The sequence below is a fragment of the Monomorium pharaonis genome, chromosome 1 (assembly GCF_013373865.1).
Source record: "Monomorium pharaonis isolate MP-MQ-018 chromosome 1, ASM1337386v2, whole genome shotgun sequence".
Classification (NCBI taxonomy): domain Eukaryota; kingdom Metazoa; phylum Arthropoda; class Insecta; order Hymenoptera; family Formicidae; genus Monomorium; species Monomorium pharaonis.
Window position 1 is genome coordinate 41,386,954 of NC_050467.1, and position 22,930 is coordinate 41,409,883.

Consider the following 22,930-nt stretch of genomic DNA (forward strand, 5'->3'; position numbering starts at 1 on the left):
AGAACGCGCGTGACGTCACTGTGATTGTCGGCCATTCGTGGAACTCGCCTATCGCGTCAACGTTCATCCTTGAATAGCGTATAGCGTTTTCGACCAGTTTTCTTTTAGACCGGGTCTACAATAGGTGTAGTAAGTGTTAAACCATAGGAAACTGACCAATCATAATTAAATATGAGAAGAATAATCGAATATAATTGGTTAATTTCTTACGGCTTAAGACTCACTACCCTATTGTAGACCCAGTCTTCAGCGCCAAAATCCGCTATTACCTACGCAGTCGATTGTTTCAAAAATATCGTAAAATTTGTATTACGTTTTATATTAACGTTATTTGCTTGTTTAAATATTATTGTTTAAGTCTTTATTTAAGATATTCGTTCGTATATGGTTTGTGCAATTTACTCGAGTTTTATTATTTTTGTTTTTGTTGTATGACTGTATGTCAATGACTAAACACGCGTTCTTCAACCTGTCCGGAACAGGAATTGCGGTCAATGCGGTCATTCGAGTTTTGAAATTGATTGATGGCAAAGGTTCTATCGAGAAAAAGTCCTCGTACCAGTATTAATTAAATGTATTAATTATTAAAATAAATAATACTGATAGTAATATTGATAGCAATGGATTTTGCGGTCGCGTAAATTTATGATAGCAACGATGATTTAGTTACTCGAAAAATTGTTATAAACGAAGTAGAAGAGAAAGAATTTGCCCAGGTTAGTTATAAATCTACTAATCTGGGCAAATTCTTCCTCTTCTACTTCGTTTATAACCGCGATATTGCTGCAATATCAAGTTCTGTATTTGCTGAGATATGTATTTATATAATTTTTTGAAAATATTAGATAATTATATATATATATATATATATATATATATGAAGTTATTTAAGAAATTTTGAATGAGAAGATTTAAATTAATTACAATTTTGAAATTTCTATAACTATTTATAAAGTCAACTGATTTCCTTACATTATCGTTACATGTCATTTATTACAATAAAAAGATATATAAATTATACCTAATTACATAGGTAATTAAACACATGTTTTAATTAATTATACCTAATTGCATAGGTAATTAAATATATAATTAAATTAAATAGTCTCTAAATAAGTAATTGAGTAGCATTATATACCTAAACAAAATCTATTTCATAACAAGAATACGAGGAATAATTACAAAATAAAAACACAATATATAAGGTACAATATACAATGTTTATCCTGTATAAGTTAAATGCCCTATATACAATGAGATGTGGAATTTAGATGCAACTTTTAATTCAATTTGTCAATTATTCATCTTGCAAGGCAATGACAAACCATCGAGAGATCTTGTCATGAGAATCCTCTAATTTGGCCGTTTGGAATTGACGTTAAACTGTAGGTTTCATATCTGTAAAATGTTAAAAAGCGCACACAACAGAAACGTGCAGAAAAATCAGCACGCTTCTGACAAAAGGCTAAAGATTGAGAAGAAGGATCTCTTTTTTGTGCCCACACAATTCTCCCTTTAATGTTTGTGTCACGAACTAGACACAGTAACTAAAATAACTGTTTTAGAAGCAATGTAATATATGATGCAAAAAAGTAAATAAAGTAAAATTTAACGATTTAGTGGAAGATTTCATTGTAAAATAGAACAAAAGTTGCGTCTAAATCCACCTGTTATAAATGAATATATGTAACTCAATAACTTAAGTAAGTATATGTAATTTAACCCTTTGAGTTAGCGCCCAGAAAAAAAGTTCATTTTAGCCTGTTGCATATATGCCAAAAATAGAAAAAACTCTTTTTTTCTGACTATGTTTCTTCATTGCACTGTTTTATACCAAAAGAATTAATAACATCTACGTAATATAGATGCAAAAATATGTCGAGCAATCGCGTTAATTAACAGTGATTGCGGAACCCAGCTGCCGCATCAGTTTGTAGCATTCTTGAAGGCGTTTCCTGTCTCCTATTCGCTCGAGCGTCTTGGCAGCCTCCGCGAGCATCCCGGCGCGTTCGCCCGGTGAGGCTAACAGCAACGCCGGTAGATGTCTGCATGCCAGACACAAAGCGACCGCATGCTCCCTCTCGCTGTTGTTCTGCTCCTGCGACCGATCCTTTCCGCATATGATCGAAGAGCGCGAGTTTCTGTGATGTAGACTTCGATCCAGTAAGATTTGAGTCTTCACCGGCGTCGCTCCGGCCATGATGCGCGCCGTAGCTTCGTACAAAAACACTCGAGCCAATACAGACTAAAAATAAAAGTATAAAATTTTATTTTACTGTTAGAATTCTTGTAGGGTCATCTTAATTATGAATTAAAATAGAAATCATAAATTCGCACTTACGGGGATGTGCTGACACAATTGTCTCAAGCATGCTAAATCACGCTGGAATCCAGCAAGAGACACGCTCGCGACCGATCTCTCCGGCTCTGCGTCCACCTCTTGCCAAAGAATCGTGCGTAACTCGAGGAGCCAGTCACAAACCAGTAATTGGGTAAGCTGAAAAATAAGCAAGATGAATTAGTAGGAAGCGAGGAATGTTTGCACGCACAATTCATACAAAATAGACGCAAAAATTATTACATATATACAATTATTATACACATATATAAATGGTGCTGCGACCTGCCACAGGAGTTGCACTGCAGGAGTATTGCATAGTTATATTTCATGCAATGCAACTACAATGCACACTTGTAACAGATAAACAGTAGCACGGTTTACGCTCGAGAGAAGTTACCCTCCGCACATATGTATAAACAAAAAATGTAATGTTTATTCTAAGCACACAACGTACAATTAATGTCGGAACTTGAAATTTATCAGCTCTTTTGCAGATATATACTGTTTTATTTATTTATTAATTCATTGTGTGAGAAAGGAGTGAACAATTGATTAAATTAGGAACTTCAAAATAAAGTCATTTGCCAGGGAAAAAAGTAGCAGACTTCGAAGCACAATTTAACTCGTAAAGAACACTAGTATTTATTTTGTCACAGTCAAGATCAGAGCTCACATCGATTGCAGTTACAAAATACTCAATCGAATGTTACAGACAAGGAGCTATCATTTACTTTACTCCATCAAGTTCCGTCATTACATTTAATGTTTTTTCAAGTCGACGCAGATCACACATCACATTTAGAGAAACGATATTGACAACACGAAATTATTGAAGCTAAACTTTATTCTACTGACTTACCAAGACTTGCTGCGACGACTGCTCCTTGCAATGATAGTACACCATGGACTGCTCAAGCAGCAGACCTGCTTGATCGAGGAAACGCATAGAAACTATTTTCGTAGGATGTTTTGCCACCTGAAGAACACTGAGTACAGCATGAGGTAATGGGCTGTTACTGCTATTGCTGTCGCTAACTTGGAAGTTTCTGTCGTACGGGAATTTATTCTCCACAATGCTCCATGCGTTTGTGTCCTCCTCCCCCAATCTCCAACTCGCGGCAGCGCAGATCACCGCTCCCCACCATAATCCAATCTCATCTTCGCACGCTACAAAAAAATAAAAAATAAAATATATTGCTCGATGTATAATAATGTATAATAAATGCATATAATTATAATAACATATAAAACAATAGCATAATTTTAAAAAATATGAGATATCTTGTGGTTTTGATATTTTTTTCGTACTTGCTACGTTGATCTTATCAGCACATGGGAAACAGGCTTCCACCTCCGCGGATGCCATGATCGTCCGTCCCAATTCGAGTACGGAAGACGCGTGACATTCCCCGACCGTGCCGGTTAACAAACGTAGACACTGCTCGATCAGATGATCCCTATACGCGCGAGCTGCGTATGATAGCGGATCTGCTCGACTGCTCTGCGACGTGAATTCGCTATCAGACTGCCTCTTGTACTGCCACTTCTGCGACGCCAAGAATTTCGCGCCTTCATCGGTCATGATCCATTTCAGTTTCGGAGGAACGGCGCATGAGGAGAGTAAGGCACGCGCCTTGCCCAGATAATATTTATGTATATACGGAAAAAAGGATTGCTTCAAGCAAAGGGCGACGTTCACGTAAATCTCCGCCAGGAGCGGCTTCGGCACACTCTCACCGGCAGCCTCCGCGTAATTGATGGCGCAAAGAGCGAGATACAAGGTCGAATCCTTTGTTCCTTCGGACATGCGGAGACAGAGCATGTGCTGATAAACGATCGCAAGCTCTACGGCGCACGTTTCCGCCTGCTGCCGTTCCGACTTCTCTGACAGCCATTTGCTAATCTGCATGACCCATCTGCCCAGCCACAACTTGTGAAGAGTCTGCCGTACTATTTGCCACGTGGTAGCAAGAAATATCTCCGTGCGCGACAGCGGGAAGGACCGGCCGAAGTACTGCAAACATTGGTGCAAATCGCGATAAGCTTGGTTACATTCGTGCTTGGATATGTTAAACTCGGCCTGCCGTCTCCAGCGACGTATCTCGAGGAAGATCTTGCTGTCGGTAGGTAAAACTGGATCTCCATATAGTAACAGCCTACACAAACCGACCGCCAAAAGTATCAGGTTGGTAAACCAGAGAATAACGTTGCTCCATACTTGTTTGTCCGATTCTAGCTGATCTATAATTGATAAGAAAATATTAGCAACAAAAAACCAACTTATTAAAATCGCGAGCAAATAATCCACTGTGTTCATTACCTTGATAATTGAGTATCGTCCGTCCGTCCAATTTCGTGTTCACGTAATCGTAATTGAATCTGCCAATGTTGTTTACAAGGATACCAAGAGGATTGAACGCCAGGAATAACAACATGAATCCGCACAACGTCAGCCGAGTGTGGTCTCTCATCCCACCAGTGGACGAAGTGGCGACTGGGTGCAGATTGTGTAGTGCGTCCGTCGAATCATCCTTCATCGACGACGGGGATGGCGGTGACAGTGGCGCAGGTGCGGGCGATAGAGACGGTTCGCTTGAATCGGAGCGCGGAGGTGTCAGCTCGCCACACACCAGCAAATCGCGAAGATTTTGCCGTTGCGCGGCCATCTTCAACGCCATGTTCTCTGCCTTCAATTTCGCATTGGTGTTCTGCAGATACCTGTTGCGTTGCACGAAGCAATTAGTTGTCCACTGTTTTATTAATGATTTTAAATTATTGCTGCGAGATAAAATAAAAAATCTTATGTATCCACTACCTAATGTAGTCGATGGTCTTTCGTAAGATAGCCGACTTGTTCAACTTGGCGTCGACTCCGACTATGATATTCTTCAGCTCGATTATTTTGTCGTTGATCGATGTCCTATAGCGACGCTCGATAGCATTGTGAGCGCTGCGTTTCACCTCCCTTACCCTCGGTACGCCAACGTGCGCGCCTGTGTTCAGACGATTAATTTGTACCTTGTCAGTATCCAGCACCACAGGAATTCCTTGAATCAAATAGAATAGTATTAATTGCATGTTACAAGATAAAAATTTGCATTCTCAGATAGATTTCGCATAACGATAATTATTCATGGTTATATAAATATAATAAAATCAATATAATTATGAATCTCGCTTTTTACAATAATCATAAAAAATGATTTTTACAATAATCATAAAATTAATTTCTGATGTATTCAATAATTGTACAATAATTGTACTAAAATGATTCTGTCTTAATAGAATTAAATATATACTTTAAGCATCAATTTTTTGAAGATTGCTGTTACAAATTAAATTAAAAAATTTAATAATCCCAAAATTTTTAGATTCAGATTTATAACACAATATATTATACATTACATTTTTAAATAAAAATAATGCTAATATTTTTCTGCGTGCGTTCTTATCCTAATCAGTCTTTAAAAATTATACTTTAATCATTGTTTATTATTGTTCTCTTGATCTGTATTATTATTTTTATTGTAATATTATTGCAGCATTATTATTAATAAATATAAACAAAAATAATCAGAAATATAATTAATTTCTGAAATGTATTCAATAATAATTGCACTAAGATTATTGTCTAACACTACAATTATGTAAGCATGTATTTTAAGCATTAATTGTTTGATGATTGCTGTATGTTACAATAATTAAATTTAGAATTAATAATTTTAGACCTTGAGACTTATAATACTCTATTATAAATCTTAAAATAAAAATACTCTATTATAAATCTTAAAATAAAAATAATGTTAAGATTTTTCATCTGGGTAATCAATTTTTTAAATTTATACTTTAACTACTATTGCTCGTTATTGTTCTTCACCTGTATTATTATTATTATTAAATATAATGATATATCTGTTAAATAACTATTTTTACATATTATTTACCAGTGGTCAACACCGTCCCACTTGTGGTGTTTACGAGAGTGTGTATCTGATGTGGAACAGAAGTCGATGTGATGGTCTGTCCACCCTTCGCGTACACAAGTGACTCTGATTTTATTAATTTCGCTGGCAAAAGTAACTGTCGCTGTTGCGCGACCGGAGCAAGAGTCACGACGTTTGGCGACTGTACGTTGAAGTTGACGGTGTTCTGTGGTATCGCGTACTGCGAGCTGAATACCGTGGGATTCGCCGAGGCAACTATTCTCTGCTGAGGCTGCCTGTTGTTGCTTTGCGACACTGCCGATGCAATGTCTTGCTGCTGCACGTAGACAGGTGGTTGACTGCCATCCGTCGGTTGTGTCACCATAACGTTATTTGTATTCGTCGGTGGCTCGAGGATTGATGGATCCTTAAAGTCTTTAAAATCCTTGAATTCATTATTATTGAGATTCAGGAAGTCAAATGTGTCCCTGTCCACTGGCATCGGCTCCTCCAGTTCAGAGAGCAGTGCCTCATCGCTAAAGAGCTCATTCTTTAGCAACTCATTCTCGCAATTCGTAAGAAGATCTGCAAGTTGACAATTGTTACAACTTATCAATAAATAAAAATAAAAATAACACAAAATAATTAACGTGAGCGTCTATAAAATAAAAAATATCAATTTCTACTTTTAAAATCCTTTTATTAATTTTGTATAATATTTTGTTAAAAAATTATATAAAATCAGAAATTTTGAATGAATAATAACTTTACATGGAGTGACATAATTATGCAGAGCGGTGGAAAATCATTATTCAGCTACGTAATCAATGACGTCGCGTGATTTTCACGATGCTTCCAAACAAACGTATCGGCGACAAGTGAACAGATAAGAGATGTTTGTTAACAAACGGAGCAGAGCAATACCTGACGGTAAGACGTCACGTTATCTTCTCGAAATACGCGTGAGAAATACTACCCGTTCGTGGGTGTGAGAGGGTAAAAGAGAAAGAAATGGAGAAAGGAAGAAAGGAGAGATGAAGGAAAAAAAAAGACAGAGAGAATGGTAGTCTGTTAAAAGAAAAAACAAAAACCGGAACGCAAAGGACCTACCGTCGATGCCCGTGACTTCGTTCAAATTAAAGCTGTCACCCGACTGAAAACTGGAAAAGTCATTTTCCTGGGCCGGTGCCCAGCCGCCGGGATCTGCCATCGTCGTCGTCGGCCACTAGCCGTCCGCGGTCACGTCGGGGGAAACTTGCAAAACGTCAATTTTCGCGGAGCACAATCGTACGGATACGTACGAAGATACGTCAAAACGTAGTAGCCGGAAAATTACAAACAATCGTACGACCGTCGTGCGACCAATCCGCGTCGCCGCCGCCGATCGGACGATGTTGCGTCATCAGCGGGCGCGCGTTCCTAAACCCACGCAGCTGGGACTCGTGTCACTTTTTTCTCCTCGGCACAAAGGGAAGTGGAGACGCGGAAAAAAGTCCCTGACCTGGTGACTTTCACGGCCAGCGGTTATCAGCTCTGCTCATTTTCTTCTTTCCTCGCATTTGGCGGCAATTCGGTCATTTCAGTTGACAGTCCCGTGAGGTGAGTCTCGTTCTGGTCGTTGTCAGTCATCTGTGATCATTAATCTTATTCAATATTAACTTAAATAGAAGTATGTTTTCATTCGTTTATCTCAACAAGCGCACCTGACGGGCTCGCTTTGCTCCAGGCATTGCAGTTATTTCGGTTATTAATTTAAATAAGACTTCTTTTGTAACGTCTTATTTAAACCGGTAACCGAAATAATTTCAACAGGCGACTTCATGTTTCAACAAGCTGCTTGTGATAACCAGAATACGATGGATGATTCTGGAAACTATTACTCTAACATAACAGGTAAAATTGCCTTCAGTTAACGTCTTTACATCGATTAAAAAGAAAAAAGGACAAACGATTACATTTATATATATATTTCTATACATTTGCTCCGAACTAAATATCACGTGGTATTTATAAATATCCCTCCGTGAACTCAAGGTGAATAAACGGCTTCGAATAAAATGAAGATTTTAACGATCTGTTATGAAAAAAACACATACGTAAAATGTGTTAGCTTTCCGACTAACTGACAATCGCAACTTGAGATCGCTTGAATGCATTTTAAATAAAATAGTTATTTCAAAATGGAATCCCACATGTTCATGCATACCAATGCATGTTATGAAATTCCTGATATACGATATCGATTCCACTGATGTAGAATTAGATAAAGTAAATATTTTATCTGAGATTAAAGTTAATTTACATAGAAATAAACATTATAAATATAAATAATTTATGATATATATACTTACAAATAAATACAAAAATCAATATGTGATATTTGAATTTTCATTGCAAAATTTCAAAAATTTAATTAAGAACTTTCAAACTCTAAAATTCAAAGAATAATAATAAAGGGGCTAACTGTAATCTTTCTAATATATCTAATAACAGATATTTATATTCTCTTTATAATAACAGTTATCTAAAATGTTTTATTTTCTTTCATAGAGGATACATTAATTGTCCCCAGTGACGTTAAATTTAATAACACTCCCTTGGAAGAAAAGAAAAAGCTAAAGAAACGAAGAATTTATAATGAAGATGAGCTAATAAACAAACAGCTTCAGGAAGAGGAATATAATAGAGAAGCTCACGAGCAAAGGTACAAGCGGCTAATGCATTTGTTGAACAAGAGCAAGTTTTTTTCATCTTATCTGATAAATAAAATTGAAGATAATCAAAATAAAAAAAACAAAAAGAGGCCCAGGGAACCTGTCAACGATGAAAATATATCACCAAATAAGAAAAAAAAACAACAAAACAGAGGTGACATTGAAAAATACGATATAAAAGAATACATATCTACAGAAGTGAGTCGTAAGATTTCATCTTTTAAATAATATCAATTAATTTTATGTACAGAGACAATTTAAAGTTGATTAAATTTTTTACAGATAACGAAACAAGTGCAAGCCACGAAGGATAAGAAAAATCTGAGTGTGGATGAGATCGAGGCTGAATTAACCGCGGACTTGGACACTGAGGAAGATCCAACAGAGGAAGCAATTGCTGAAAACAATAACACTGTTGTACCAAAATACTTTCGCGGCGAGCTGTACGATTATCAAAAAGCGGGCTTAGAATGGTTAAAGATACTTTATGAAAACGCCCTGAGCGGAATCCTGGCGGACGAAATGGGACTCGGAAAAACGGTACAAGTAATAGCATTGATATGTTATCTTGTAGAGAAGAAACAAACGGGACCTTATTTGATAATCGCTCCTCTCTCCACCATACCGAATTGGCTCGGAGAATTTAAAAGATTCGCTCCCGATATACCGGTCATTTTGTTCTATGGCACGCCAAAAGAAAAAGAAATTATACGCAAAAGAATTCAACGGACATACCTTGTCGAAAATAATAGGGTGCAGCCTGTTGTACTCACTACATATGAAATACCACTACGTGAAGTTAAATTCCTTCAGATGCAAAACTGGAGATACATTGTAATAGACGAAGGACAGAGAATAAAAAATTATAACTGTAAATTAGTCAAGTATGTAGCCGTTAAAAGTTAATAACATTAATTAAAAATAAATCAGTGGTTTTTAATAGTTACTTTTAAAACTGATTACAAGTTTATTGTATTAAAATAATAGACATTTCAATATATATTTAGTAGTAACTTAAAAAATATATGTCTAATCTTGAAAATGGCTTTGTCAAGCTTTTGTATTATTTTACTCTTAAAATTAAGATCATTGTATAGTATTTATTTTTTAGGGCACTGAAAACTCTACGATCCATGAATAGGCTAATACTAACTGGAACACCACTTCAGAATAATTTATCTGAATTATGGTCTCTTTTGAATTTCTTAATGCCAGAACTCTTTGATAATTTGGATACGTTTGAATCATGGTTTGATGTTAAAGAACTTCAGCATGAGGATGCCACTGAAAAAGTTCTGAAGCAGGAAAAAGAGAAACATGTGTTATCGTCCTTACGCGAAATATTAAAGCCATTTATGTTAAGACGGATAAAAGCTGATGTTTGTCTAGAAATTCCTCCTAAGAAAGAATTAGTTGTTTATGCGCCACTCACAGAATTGCAACATGATTTATATAAGGCCGTATTAAATTATGACTTAGAAATGCTAAGCAAAATCGAAAAACCAGATCCGATTATAGATGTGTATGGTGAGAGACCAAAAAGACAGTGCGTTTTAAGGAAGTATGGAGAGATTTATGGATCTTCTAAAAACGTGTCCCAGGAAACAGCATCGAATACTTTATTACAAGAAATTGAAAACTTACAATTAGCAAAATGGAAACAATATACTGATGTTACAGAACGTAATAGAGATTTCCTTGTCTGCATTCAGACTCATAATAGAAGTAAGTGTTGCTTCTTAGTACTTTCATGCATGTAATTTTATAATTTTTTGTTATTTCGTTGCTTTTATTTATATTTTCTAGTTCCAATGTATAAAAGGATCGTGAATCACCCATATTTGGTTCATTGTCCATTGGATCGAACCGGGTTACCGAAAATTGACAATGATTTAATCAAAAGTTCTGGAAAACTTTTAGTATTAGATGCTATGCTGACGAAACTTAAATCACGAGGTCATAAAATTTTGTTATTTTCAACATTGACTATGATCTTAGACATGCTTGAGGATTATCTTTCACTACGAGATTATAATTATGTCAGATTAGATGGGTTAACTAAGATGGAAGAAAGAGAAAAACGTATCAATGCCTTTAATAATGATTCTGATATATTTCTGTTCCTTATATCAACAAGGGCTGGTGGAGTTGGATTAAATTTAATTGGTGCAGACACTGTTATTATATATGACAGTGATTGGGTGAGTTAATATCAATGATTTTTTCCATATATACCATTATCCATATTTTACTTCATACTTGCTCTTTAACAGAATCCACAAGCGGACATACAAGCCATGGCTCGATGTCATAGAATAGGACAAACAAAACCTGTAGTCATTTACAGACTGTGTACCAGAGGAACGATTGACGAAGCGATTATTAAGCGAGCTGAAGCTAAACGTATTTTAGAAAAAATGGTTATTTCTGAAGTATTTGGTAAAGATAGTTTATTCGATTTGAAGAAACTAATGGAATCCAAAGAATACAAAGTTGTCACATCTGAAAAGGAAGGTAATTTCTTGCCGTCGTATATTTATCTAAGTAATAAACGTATATAAAGAATTATTGAAACTAAATCAATTTTTTTTGTAGTTTTTACAGAGATGGAGTTGAACAAACTGTTGGATAGAAGTGATATGATTATCAATCATGACAGATAATTTTCAAGGATACATAAAGAATACATAAATACAAATTAAACGTATATGATATATTTATTTCAAAATTACAAATTAAATTGTCAAACAAGAAAGCGATTATTTCATAAACATTAAGCAAAGTCTATTAATACATATATAAGTAATACAAATAATACACAATAATGACTTTAAAAAACTCATTTTTACTTTTATATGTTATTTATTCAATTTTCTATTAAAACGTTTGTATTGAAAAAGAAGTTAAAATCACTTATCCTACTCTTTATTTAATTATTAATGAAATATGCGTTATGGCAGTATATATCCTCTTTCTTTCCTTGTATAAAATCAACAAAATTTATTCAACAATACTTCAAATAAATTTTCAACTATTTTCTATGTATAAATCAAGATTTATTTATTTTTGATACGAATCTTTCCTACTAGAGGATTCTTGTATTTACAAGACTGGGCCAATCGTTCGCGAAACTCGGCTTCTAGTTTTATATACGTTCCACCTGTTTTAGTTTCAATATGTTATTTACGCAATAAATATTTATGTACTTATTTTGGATATATAATATAATCGTAAATACATATTGAGAGAAACTTACCAACAGGCTGTTTAGTTTTACAGCTCTGTTTGTTATTCAATTTCGAAAGCGAGTTTTCGGTGACTGTTCTTTTCGTCAGAAGAGCTATCATCTGCGCCGCGGCTCTTTCCTCAAAATCTCTCTGATTATCTTGATTATGTCTTATATTCAAATTCCCGCTCCAACATCTACCGTTGCTTCTGAACAAAAAAATGTATAAACATTTTATGTTACAAAAAATTCTTCCTATTGCATTGATACGATTTGTTACTTGTGACTATTTTGATGCTTTGCTTTAGCTATCGATTTCAAAGCGCATAACGTATTGGATTCTTCACTATAGTAAGATTCGTCGTCTACGCTGCTGTCCTCGTATACGGTTCCGCCATCGTCTTCATCGTCCTCGTCCGTAATCGAATCCGTGGGAGATGAAACGTCGGTGGTTGTAGAAATCCGTCGATAAAGTTTATGTAAAGACTTTTGCGAATCTTGCGCCTGGAGCAGTCGACGAAGTCCAGAACCTCCCCAAATTTTTCCTATTTTCATAATTTTTTTTCTACACTGTAAAGTTTCATTTTTTTGTATGTACATAGAGAAGCGTTAAGCTGACAATTTACCGAGTAAACCAAGTTTCGGTCGTTGGGGCATAAGTTCTATGCCGTTCCACCACATTGTATCTTTGCACACCAATTTACCTGAACGAAGAGATGGATCGCGTGTTATTAACCGTGTGATTTTTTCGGGAAACAGGAGGTGGGGCGCTTCCGAAGTTATTACTTCTCTATGCGCCTTCAAAATATTTAAAATACTTAATTCCTTCTCGCCTTTTATATCTGGTGTATGCTCCTGAAGAAAATAAAAACCTTTACAAACTTATATATATACATATTTATATTTATATTAAAAATAAATTTTATGTTATAATACAACAAATAATGCTGATACCAACTTTGTATTTGCATCCACTTGGATTGGATAACACTTCAAATCTGTAAGCAGATTGACTACAACACGGATATCTTCCTAGTGGAAATGGCGTAGGCCTTTGTTGGTCATTTACGAAAAATTGCGCAGATTCCGGGTGATAGCAGCACCAATCGATCTGATGGATTGGAAAGTACACATTGCATTGTCGACAAAATAGAAAATGGCAGTCTCCCCACAATCTCCAATACACTTTGCGCCAAGAACGCAACTCCGATCGCAAGGCAACGACATAATCGTTCAACGTCCAAGTCAAATCTCTGCAGAATTATCTTTTAGATATCTTTTATGTATAATATTTGTGTTATAAAAACGCACGTGCTTACCTGACGTGCTTGCTGTGAACAGCACCCTTGTTATTAATTTTCATTGCACTTGGAACACAAGGCACAAGATCAGAAATCGATTGTATGACATTCTTGCCACACTTTCCACATCTAAACATCATAGCCAATGAGCTATAGTGTCCCTTTTTATTATCTGGAGTAGCCTCCACTAGAGACAAGATTAACTTACAGAACAAACGACTCTGAATTTTATCTTTCTTATCTTTTAGCATCTCAACATCTTCGTTAGTAAACAATTCAGCCAGTCTACGAATAATTGTAAATGTTAATAAAAATAAAAAAGAAATATTTAACTAATTATATGTTATTACTCTGATAGTTTATCATGTGCGAAATATAAATAAAGCTTTGACAATAAAAAAATGCATGCCTCGTAAGAAGATTATCATCCAGACATGTCAAAATTGTTGACGTCTTCAAGATATCTGACATATTGTCGTGACAATATTGAAGACAAGTTTCTAAGAGTGGTTCCATTTGTAGGAAACAGGCAGACACCATTATTGGAATGACATTGTTCGCCTCCAAAACTGGCCACTCCGACTTCTTTATGATGTCCTTCTTTACCCATCTCATCAGCCAGTCGAAAATAACCACGTCGCAGTGCACCGATATATCGATTTCGTCAAGTTTCTGCCCCGCTGTGACATCGGCAAAATAACACATCTTTTGTATGAGAAGTTTCTGTGGACATCGAAAGTTCTTCCTGATATTTTTATCCTCATCACATACATGGATTTCCACTTCGTTCCTGCAATACAATAAACGTAAAGAAAAGTAAATTATTAGGCAAATTTGACGTAAATTTGTCAATTTATTAAAAAATCTTTTTACTTTATGTAACAAAATGCAAAAAGTGTAATTGCAGTTAAGAGATACTTACTCCGACAATTTCCTGTTCATCTTGTTCTTCTCCTTGTCCCTCTCTTTATGAGTTGAAGCCTTATTTTCGATTACATTATTCGAAGAAAAACTCTTTTTAACGTCTGCAGCGGGCTTTTTAATAATCGGCTGTGACAGGGCGGACTTTGGAACCATGTACGGCAAAACAGAGTCCAGCAATCCCTCGTGCAAAATGTCTCTCAGATGCTCCTTCACAACTTTTGCTAGACCACCTTCACTTTCTTCCAAGTATTCCTTGGTCTGCGATATCTTTCCCTTTTCGTTTTGAACCTGATCGCCTGATAATTGATTTGTTTCTTTAACACCATCTTCCATCTCCAGACGTTTCGAGGAACTCTCCGTACTTGTAAATTCCTTCGAAGAGCCGTTTTCGTTGCACGTGTCAGAAGCTGCATTGCTGTCACAGGATACCGTAAAAGATTGCGAGCCTACCGCGCTTTTCGACGTACACGCGCTCGCCTCCTTGTTACTTTGCGTTCGCGTCAGTAATGCGTGTACGGGATTGTCATTCTCATTCCGCTGTTCTTGAGCGTTCTCGGGACTGCAGTCGTCACCGACGACGGGTCTGGTATTGTCCCCGCGCGTTTCCAGGTTTAAGTTAATTTTCGCCAACTCGTGCCAGTCAATCTCGCTGTTGGCGCTGAGTATCGTGGCCAGGCCCTCGCAGCTGTCATTAACCTGGTACGCGGTCCTCATGAAATCGAAAAACGCCCCGATCGTCAACATGGAGTGCTTGGAGTTCTCCTGGAGGCTTCGTAATCTCTCGGCTAAATTCAAAGTGTCTCGTTATTACTGTCGGAAATTTCTGGAAGTCACGTCGCGCGTCGTGCGACGCGACTCCAACCCATTTTAGTGCAGCTATCGCTCCGCTGAACCTCTCTACTCTGCTCTACTCGGTACACAGTTACTGATAACGTGCGACTCGAAAATTTAACAAAAGTACTGTGCTAACGAGATTAGATGAGAGTATACATGGAGAAATCATGTCAAAACACTTCGAAATATAGGTGCAGCATCCAGTATCTAAATTCGGTGCGATCTACCATATCAATAGGTTTACATGTACCTTCGTTGCTCGTCGTGGCACACGCTTTTAATATTGTACTTGCGTTCAAAGCGAAATTGTTGACTTTCTCCGACTCCATGTCGAGGACGAGAGATGCGATTCAATTTTCTTGTTGTGTAAAGATTACTTGTGTGCAGCACCGCAAAATTTCATGTCATTTTATTCTACTCCGATATAGACCTCGCAATACAAAGATCACAGGATTGTCACAAGAATTTTAATACAAAAAAATCGAAGAGTCGTTCGAATAATTATGTAATATTGTGTTAGGAATTGTTAAGAACGCCTTCATCCTTCGCTCCTCTAGTCACCTCTAGTCCTCTCCGATAAAACGATTCTCTCGATCAGCTGATTGCGTTCCAAAACTCATAAGAAACTCATAATTGTCCAACAAATCAACATGAAATACATCCCTCGCACTCTCGCTTTGGTGTGCCGTGATTTCAGTTTTACGAGCATGGCTTGATAACCTAAAATATTGCCGCATTGAAATGAGTAGAATATAATTAATTATAATATTTTAGTCACGTTTGTCCAACTTATATATCTAATTAAGGATTTTAGTCGAGAATTGGTAAGAAGAATCTAATAAATACTTTGTAGCAAATGTTTTCAATGTGTACAATAATTTAATTTAATTTTTGTTGTGTAGTTACATATTTAAAATTTAAAATTTTATCTTGCAACTACTTTTCAACTATGCACTATATTTTTATTTAATTTTTGGTATTTTTATTTAATTTTAGATAATTATTTATATTAAAGAGATAACCTGATTAATCGTCAACTTTAACAATTGACAAATTGATATCTCGCTTTCTGAGGCAGAGTGAAACTTTTCTGTCAGATCCGTTCGTTTTATGCAAAAACCCATCGAAAGAGCATAATCTCATCGATTTTGGTTTAAGGTAGCTAAACTAAATAATTACCATATAAAAAGTTAGCTTTTATTTTTATAGTTGCAGATTTAGAATGTTTTATATGTTTATTTTCATAGACCTCCTAAATATTTTGAATTTTCTTATTTAGAATGTTGTCAATATGAATTTTATGGACCAATTTAACGGAAAAATGCAAGCAAGTGAAAACAATATCTTAGCTATAGGTGAATTGCTTAATGACTCCACCAAGCCTCTAAAAGAGAGATTCCGCGCTCTGTTCACTTTAAAGAACATTGGTGGTGCAACGGCGATAGATCAGATCCGCGCATGCTTCAAGGATCCATCAGCATTGTTGAAACATGAGCTTGCGTACTGTCTGGGTCAGATGCAAGATCCTGCTGCCATCAGTACCTTAACGAGTGTCCTAGAGGATTTGTCGCAGGAGCCGATGGTACGTCACGAAGCTGGTACGTGTTTAGTATGTTGTATGCTCAATCCTTTGATAATCTACTCGAAAAGAAATTAAAAGAATAAGAAATTTGTTTTTTATTGCCAGGAGAAGCATTGGGTGCTATTGGTGACTCAAGGGTGATTCCGTTGTTGGAAAAATATTGCAAGGATCCAGTGCCTGAAGTAGCGGAGACGTGCGAGTTGGCCCTGAATCGATTAAGATGGTTAAATTCTAATGATAGTGATGGGGACATTCAACATAATCCTATCTACACGACCATCGATCCCGCGCCACCAGCAAAGATAGAAGATGCGAATGTGCTGAGGGATATTTTCCTGGATGAGTCCAAGTCACTATTTGACAGATATAAAGCGATGTTTTCATTGAGAAACTTGGGCACCAAACAGAGTATTTTTATCCTTACCGAAGGTAATTAAATTAATTATAATATAGTCAATTTAACCCTACAAATGCTTCGAAGCATCTAATTTGATTAATTGGAACAAAGAATTTTATTAATTGACTAGTTAAAGAATGCTTCTTAGTATTTACAGCATCAACTTGACCACACTCTTGGTTTAAGAGCGCTAATGTTAACAGAGTGTCATTTCCTACGCACAGGTTTGAAGGCTGGCAGTGCCCTGTTTAGGCACGAGGTAGCATTCGTGCTAGGACAATGTAAAAGCGAACTATCCGTGCCAGCATTACGAGCATCGTTGGAGAACACGGAGGAAAACGAGATGGTCAGACATGAATGCGCGGAAGCCTTGGGCTGCATCGGCAATGCAGAGTCCTACGATATATTGTACGAATATCTTAAAGATAGTCAAAGAGTCGTTCGCGAAAGCTGCGTCATTGCCTTGGACATATGCGACTATGAGAACAGTGAGCAATTTCAGTATGCGGATACGCTAGCCAAGCTTTCCACTGCGTGAAGATATCCGTTTTATTGAAATGTTTTATTTATATATATTATATAATATATATACGTTTTCCATTCCGAGAAAGAAGAAAAATGTAAATTATTCCTCTTGATCAAATCAAAAATTTCATTCGCAGAATTTTCACGCAATATTCTAAAAGTAAAGAATTGTTACATTTTTTATATCTTAGATATATTTTCCTCTTTCCTTCTATGAAACTAAAGATAGATTTGTACTTATAATTGAATTCAATAATTGGAAACTCTAGCAATACGACTTGATTAGGAACTTCGGTATTGAACCGATCATGAGGGTACAATAAACATCAAGTGACCAGACTTGTATTTGTATCCAGAATCTTATTAATATAATTAAACATTTAATTGTAATATCTTTCTGCAAATATTGAAGATTGTAATCCAATTTAAATATGATAAAGTATTTGAGATTAGTAATAAGTTTGTATAAGTGCTTGGGTACATGTTTTGTCACTGGGACGTTTACCTTATGCAATTTGTCGTAATGCAAGACGACTTCTTTTTCCAAGAAAACGGTAAAATCGGCAGATTAAATCGCGGTGCTGTTGTATGCGGGTGCACCGCTAATAGCGAATGAGCTTGATAAAACTCGCGATACGAATGCCGGGCATTACAAGGCGAAATCGATCAACCGTCGCACTTCGTTTCTGCAGTCGTCGCTCGAGAGTTTCGTTCATTCGAAATCTCTCTCTTTAATCGCGCTCGAAAAGAACGGAATTCCCCGTGATGGAATTTCGAAATTGTCCGCGTTCGATTTCATGAATATCGCGTGCCGCAACGCGCATTCATTGGCATACATTTGTTAGTCTCTATCACTGTGAGTACACTGTGAGTACGATTCTTCATACTTTCCGCGCATATGCAGCTGGTCGAGATAAATTTTTCTTTTTTCTTCTTGTCATTAATCGCACCTTATAACGCGTCGTCGGGACAACATTTGAATCGATGGGGCGAGAATTATCGGGGGAGGAAGGACATTTCTGATTCGGAAGACAAAGAAACTTGACTTAGACTGAATAATCGAAGCGATTAATCGGAGTCGATAAAGCAAGACTGACACATTGTAAATATTAGACAAATGGATATAGCTCATTAGAGCTTCGGCAACTAAACGCGTAGGTGCTATGCTTTACTTACGAAGATATTTGCGTTGCATCGTAATTGCAACGTGCATCCCTGGTGAAAATTTTTTCTTAAATTTTTATACAAATTGGAAGGAGAAAGCCTTTTCAGAAATCCTGAGGAAGTCTATACATCTTTTCTCTTAAAATTTTTTATCTTATATTTTTTAAAAATACTTCAATTTTTTTCAGATTTTATAAGATATTTTATAAATATATTTCGAAACTTAGTTATTTCAAAACTTGTAAAACGTATTACAATAATTTTGATCTTATTTGAAAGCTAATTTAATTTTTTATAAATTTTTAATACTTTTGCTTCTACATTTTATGATAAAAAACGCATACTTTTTCAATTGCTTGTCAAAATGTATAAAACAATGATTTCAGAAATTTTTAGGTGCTAATTTTTTAAGAAAGCATTTTTCGACTTACAGAAAATGTTTTGTTCAAAATTAAATTTCCTATAAAATCTCAAAGTCTGGCCGAAACATTCGGGAACATTAAGCAGCTGTTCTTTATCGCTGCACTGCTGCATTAGTGCAATAAGTTAGAATAAGACACTTTTTTTTTTTCATTCTAACTTATTACACCAGTACAGTAGTCAGCGACAAAAAACAGGTCTATTCTGTATATGTAAATAAATCTTAAGAATTTTAGAAAAAATATAGTGAATCAACATTTCTGAAAAATCTTTCAATTCGTATTTTAAAATCTGAAAAAAATTTTTTTTTAAGTTACATAATAATGTTAAAATTTTTAAAAATTCCCCCCAAAATTTCCAGAGATTACTTTCAAATGTAATTTCCAAAGTAGCGCCGAAAATATTACCGCAATTCGCACCCAAATCTGCTTTCCGCATCCAAGTCATTCATTAGCAGTCAGGGTATTATTCTGCGTCAGAATATTATCCTGCGCCATTATAGAGTCGAAGACAAATTCGTCAGAGCGATCAAATGAAAAGATCCTTCACGACTCATCCCTATCTTTTTGCGCGGGGATACTTCGCGCTTGACGATGATTTATTTCTCCCGGTATCTCTGTCAAGGTACTCGCAAAGCGCCTACGGCTCGTTGCAAAGTATAAGATTCTCACCGAAGTGGGGGTGGTCGATATTAACTGCGAAGCAGTTCCTTCCCCGATGGAGAACGTGCGGTAGCGATAGTCACATGCCGGCCGCGGTCGAGTATTGTGCTCCCGCCGTTGTTCACCGCCGCGCGTTCCACCACCGTTTCACATAAGGTAAGCTTTGTCGCCAATTAATTGTAATAACTTGCCAAAGTACACCGACGATAATTATTGTAATTAACTCTCTAGGAATTTACGACAGTTTTTCTCTATTATTTTGTCAGTAGGATTTTTTTAACCCTTATTTTTATCATTATGGCATGTTGTACTTTTCAAGCAACACACGAAATTTTTGTCGAAATGTATTCTGCACTCTTTCGAACTTGTTTCATCAAGCTTTAGAGATATATTTAATTCTTCGCAAAAATAAATGTTTTTGATATTGCAATACTTTTGAAAGATGTTACCTGATCAAGTGTTTTAAAATTTCCAATAAAGTTTTTAGCATTACGGGAGTTTTTAAAATAGAAAAAATTAGATATTTTAGAAATACGTTTAATATACCTTTCTAATCTACAAATTATAATATATAAATTCATTTTTGTTTACCTGCTTTCTTTTCTTTTCTATTATATGTGAAACATGGGATAGTTTAAAATATTTGATTGAAACATTTTTTTAAATAACTTATGAAATGTTCTGTTCTCGCATTAATAAACATTTTCTGTAAATGGTTTTTCGTGAAAAAAAATAAAAGTGGAAAAAATTAATTTCTGCAAAATTAATGATAAATTTTCGAAATCGAGAGATATATCTTCAAATTCCTTAACTCTTTTCTATATCTCTTAATCATAATTTTATAATTAAAATAATTAGAAATCGCGATATTAAAACAGAAGTACAACGATCAAGTTATAAATTATCTAATTAAAGTAATATTAATTTTCAATTATCAAGTTTAAAATTTAAAGATTTCGTACACTTTGTCAGATAAGATTCTTTGTTTTTTAAATTCTCTTGAATTTACCAAGCAGCAAGCTGTATGTACATTCCAGTCTCATGATTTATATTAATTAAGCCCGATGCTTCGTTGTCTTCGAATGTCAGCTTTAAAAACTCCTGAAAGCACGAGTATTTTTAATTATCATGCATGTCTCAAAGAAATATAAGGAGTACGCACGTTTCTCCCCCGTATTATGCAATCGCGCGTTTCGTGTGTGCTACTTTTTTATGCCGGGTTCATGTCGTGAGAGATTTAATGATAAACTCGGCGACTTCCCTCTCGCGAGGCTTTTACCGCTTCCCTTTAAAAAATACGCTCCCCTCACCCCCTGCGTGATATGTCGACGCAGTAATTCAACGTTAATGTTGTTTAAACACTACCATCGGCGATCGGTGGCTCGGCGAGGATCAAGCGGGATTTTACATGTAAAATCTGGGATGTATGTTACACGCGAGGGTATAAGTCGCAACGCAAAGCGGAAAACGTCGCATCGCGCGACAAGTTTTGACTTATTTTACTTATTTACGAGACAACCGCGCGTTCGTGAAACATGCACTTCGCCTCGGAAGCAATATATACCGCGCTCATCCGTATGCATAATACGAGACAAGCTCGCTGCCTCTGTGACAGCGAATAGCTGTCTTGGCGATGTCAATCGCGCATCTCGCGCGCCCCCGGAAGCAAAGCGGACGTCAATCATTCATCGTCGATTCCGGGGGAAGTCCGTGGTACGGACGGGTGAACTGACGGACAGACTCGAGAGTCGGAGAGACTCGACTTCTCCCAATCGAGTGATATCGAATATAATGTTAAAGCGCAATTAGATGCGAGTTGCATGTTCCCTCCCGCGACTCGGCTTCTCTCGTTCTCGACGTCACAATCCAATATACTCAGGCAAACACGACGAAGGACGGAGCCTTAATACGTTAAATTCAATTCGCTTCGCGGCTGAGCACCAGCTTTCGTGATTTTACGTTTCGTACCTTTAAATCACCGAGTTAAAACCCCGGCGACTCCGCGACTGGGACTCCGCCGCGGATTGCTGCAATTTTTAAGGAAATCACCTCGGCATATTACGTGTCGATCGTTAAATTGGTATACGCTTATGTCGGTATATCCGCTCTTTACAATTCTAGTTAAGTTAACTTTGTAATAAGAGATCGATCTACCTTTCCCTCGTATTACTATTATCATCGTCGTTGCTATCATATTATTTGCGCTGGTATTTCAACCCCTTTTCCTCCCTCAATTTTAATGTAAAAAGAGCTTCCTGTCCTGGAGACGTTTTTTTTCTTTCTTTTCGCGACATATGAATTTGCGTAGGATGAGATATAGGAGGAGAAGCGCGAATATTAAATATCTCAAAGTTCAAAGGTAAAGGCAAGATGGATATATCGACACAATTTCATGCAGTTTTACTTTAGCGTGGCTCGATCGGCGCGGCGTGTATGCTTTTGGGACCATCGATGAGCGGAGGTAAATCAGAGCCGGATTCGGAGTGGGAAATGATGATGATGACGATGATGATGATGATGGGCAATCGGTGGTTCCCGAGGGACGAGACGTAGGGTGATATGTCCGGCTGCTTGTCGTCATCTATGACAGGCTCGACAGATGCGGGGCCGCTGCAGCCCCAGGACGACCCCGCGCCGTCGCTCCCCGTCGCTCGGCCGCCGTCGAGCTACAACGACCGCGGCAGGACGACGGTCCTGTCGGAGGGCAACAGCTCGTCCGCGCGGCGAGGTAGTCGTAACCGCCACCACCATCCGCCGCGACGCCGGATGACGTCCGCCCCGTCGCCGTCCGGACCGGCGATACAGCTGACACCCCTCTGGGAGCACGTGGTATGCGATACAAGTACTGTACACGCGCCGCGTATCTCCGCGTGACTAATCTTTAGCGGTGGGACCAAGTGTCTTGCAAGTATAGGTT

General features: G+C 36.9%; 5 protein-coding genes across 15 annotated transcripts in view; 3 read left to right on the forward strand and 2 right to left on the reverse strand.

Moving 5' to 3' along the window:
• Window positions 1–926: 926 nt before the first annotated feature.
• LOC105835969 (sterol regulatory element-binding protein 1) lies at window positions 927–7,614 on the reverse strand. The gene is made up of 8 exons (XM_012679673.2): window positions 7,375–7,614; window positions 6,286–6,849; window positions 5,157–5,388; window positions 4,662–5,059; window positions 3,650–4,582; window positions 3,201–3,508; window positions 2,342–2,497; window positions 927–2,245 (listed from the first exon to the last, which is right to left on the reverse strand). Exons 1-8 carry the CDS (start codon window positions 7,472–7,474, stop codon window positions 1,892–1,894), a joined length of 3,045 nt encoding a protein of 1,014 aa, XP_012535127.1. The 5' UTR covers window positions 7,475–7,614; the 3' UTR covers window positions 927–1,891.
• Window positions 7,615–7,734: 120 nt separating this feature from the next.
• LOC105835970 (lymphoid-specific helicase) lies at window positions 7,735–11,651 on the forward strand. 7 transcript variants are annotated; one of them, XM_028191452.1, is made up of 9 exons: window positions 7,735–7,863; window positions 7,963–8,007; window positions 8,077–8,157; window positions 8,815–9,176; window positions 9,261–9,862; window positions 10,090–10,703; window positions 10,785–11,179; window positions 11,252–11,492; window positions 11,574–11,651. In XM_028191452.1, exons 3-9 carry the CDS (start codon window positions 8,085–8,087, stop codon window positions 11,639–11,641), a joined length of 2,355 nt encoding a protein of 784 aa, XP_028047253.1. In that variant the 5' UTR covers window positions 7,735–7,863; window positions 7,963–8,007; window positions 8,077–8,084; the 3' UTR covers window positions 11,642–11,651. The 7 variants fall into 7 exon arrangements, with proteins under 7 accessions (XP_028047253.1, XP_012535129.1, XP_036139329.1 ...); XM_012679675.2 differs by having other exon boundaries at window positions 7,963–8,157; XM_036283436.1 differs by lacking the exon at window positions 7,963–8,007 and having other exon boundaries at window positions 7,810–7,863.
• A 359-nt stretch (window positions 11,652–12,010) lies between these two features.
• On the reverse strand, window positions 12,011–15,844 carry LOC105835980 (uncharacterized protein KIAA1841 homolog). The gene is made up of 9 exons (XM_012679691.3): window positions 15,514–15,844; window positions 14,428–15,214; window positions 13,915–14,295; window positions 13,524–13,790; window positions 13,163–13,457; window positions 12,831–13,059; window positions 12,485–12,749; window positions 12,235–12,413; window positions 12,011–12,138 (listed from the first exon to the last, which is right to left on the reverse strand). The coding sequence occupies exons 1-9, from the start codon at window positions 15,590–15,592 to the stop codon at window positions 12,035–12,037; spliced, it is 2,586 nt and encodes an 861-aa protein (XP_012535145.1). The 5' UTR covers window positions 15,593–15,844; the 3' UTR covers window positions 12,011–12,034.
• A 91-nt stretch (window positions 15,845–15,935) lies between these two features.
• LOC105835981 (deoxyhypusine hydroxylase) lies at window positions 15,936–18,223 on the forward strand. 2 transcript variants are annotated; one of them, XM_012679693.3, is made up of 5 exons: window positions 15,936–16,087; window positions 16,260–16,421; window positions 16,543–16,861; window positions 16,951–17,274; window positions 17,467–18,223. In XM_012679693.3, the coding sequence occupies exons 3-5, from the start codon at window positions 16,555–16,557 to the stop codon at window positions 17,778–17,780; spliced, it is 945 nt and encodes a 314-aa protein (XP_012535147.1). In that variant the 5' UTR covers window positions 15,936–16,087; window positions 16,260–16,421; window positions 16,543–16,554; the 3' UTR covers window positions 17,781–18,223. The 2 variants fall into 2 exon arrangements, with proteins under 2 accessions (XP_012535147.1, XP_036139367.1); XM_036283474.1 differs by lacking the exon at window positions 16,260–16,421 and having other exon boundaries at window positions 15,952–16,087.
• Window positions 18,224–19,265: 1,042 nt separating this feature from the next.
• LOC105835962 overlaps window positions 19,266–22,930 on the forward strand; it is a 28,402-nt gene continuing 24,737 nt past the window's right edge. For 3 of the 4 annotated variants that reach the window (XM_012679655.3, XM_012679657.3, XM_012679658.3), the window contains exons 1-2: window positions 19,266–20,169; window positions 22,412–22,842. In XM_012679655.3, the coding sequence (XP_012535109.1) occupies window positions 22,573–22,842 (270 nt within the window). In that variant the 5' untranslated portion in view covers window positions 19,266–20,169; window positions 22,412–22,572. The remainder of the gene's footprint in view (window positions 20,170–22,411; window positions 22,843–22,930) is intronic. The other variant, XM_012679656.3, reaches the window with a different exon arrangement.

Coding starts and splice junctions, on each gene's coding strand:
- LOC105835969 (XM_012679673.2), bottom strand. CDS start 7,474: ATGGCAGATCCCGGCGGCTGGGCACCGGCCCAGGAAAATGACTTTTCC. Junction 4,583..4,661: donor GACGATACTCAATTATCAAG/GTAATGAACACA, acceptor TATCAATTATAG/ATCAGCTAGAATCGGACAAA. Junction 2,246..2,341: donor AATTGTGTCAGCACATCCCC/GTAAGTGCGAAT, acceptor TTTTATTTTTAG/TCTGTATTGGCTCGAGTGTT.
- LOC105835980 (XM_012679691.3), bottom strand. CDS start 15,592: ATGGAGTCGGAGAAAGTCAACAATTTCGCTTTGAACGCAAGTACAATA. Junction 13,791..13,914: donor GATGATAATCTTCTTACGAG/GCATGCATTTTT, acceptor AATTATTCGTAG/ACTGGCTGAATTGTTTACTA. Junction 12,750..12,830: donor ACCGAAACTTGGTTTACTCG/GTAAATTGTCAG, acceptor TTATGAAAATAG/GAAAAATTTGGGGAGGTTCT.
- LOC105835970 (XM_012679675.2), top strand. CDS start 8,085: ATGTTTCAACAAGCTGCTTGTGATAACCAGAATACGATGGATGATTCT. Junction 8,158..8,814: donor CTATTACTCTAACATAACAG/GTAAAATTGCCT, acceptor TTTCTTTCATAG/AGGATACATTAATTGTCCCC. Junction 11,180..11,251: donor TTATATATGACAGTGATTGG/GTGAGTTAATAT, acceptor GCTCTTTAACAG/AATCCACAAGCGGACATACA.
- LOC105835981 (XM_012679693.3), top strand. CDS start 16,555: ATGAATTTTATGGACCAATTTAACGGAAAAATGCAAGCAAGTGAAAAC. Junction 16,862..16,950: donor GATGGTACGTCACGAAGCTG/GTACGTGTTTAG, acceptor TTTTATTGCCAG/GAGAAGCATTGGGTGCTATT. Junction 17,275..17,466: donor TATTTTTATCCTTACCGAAG/GTAATTAAATTA, acceptor TCCTACGCACAG/GTTTGAAGGCTGGCAGTGCC.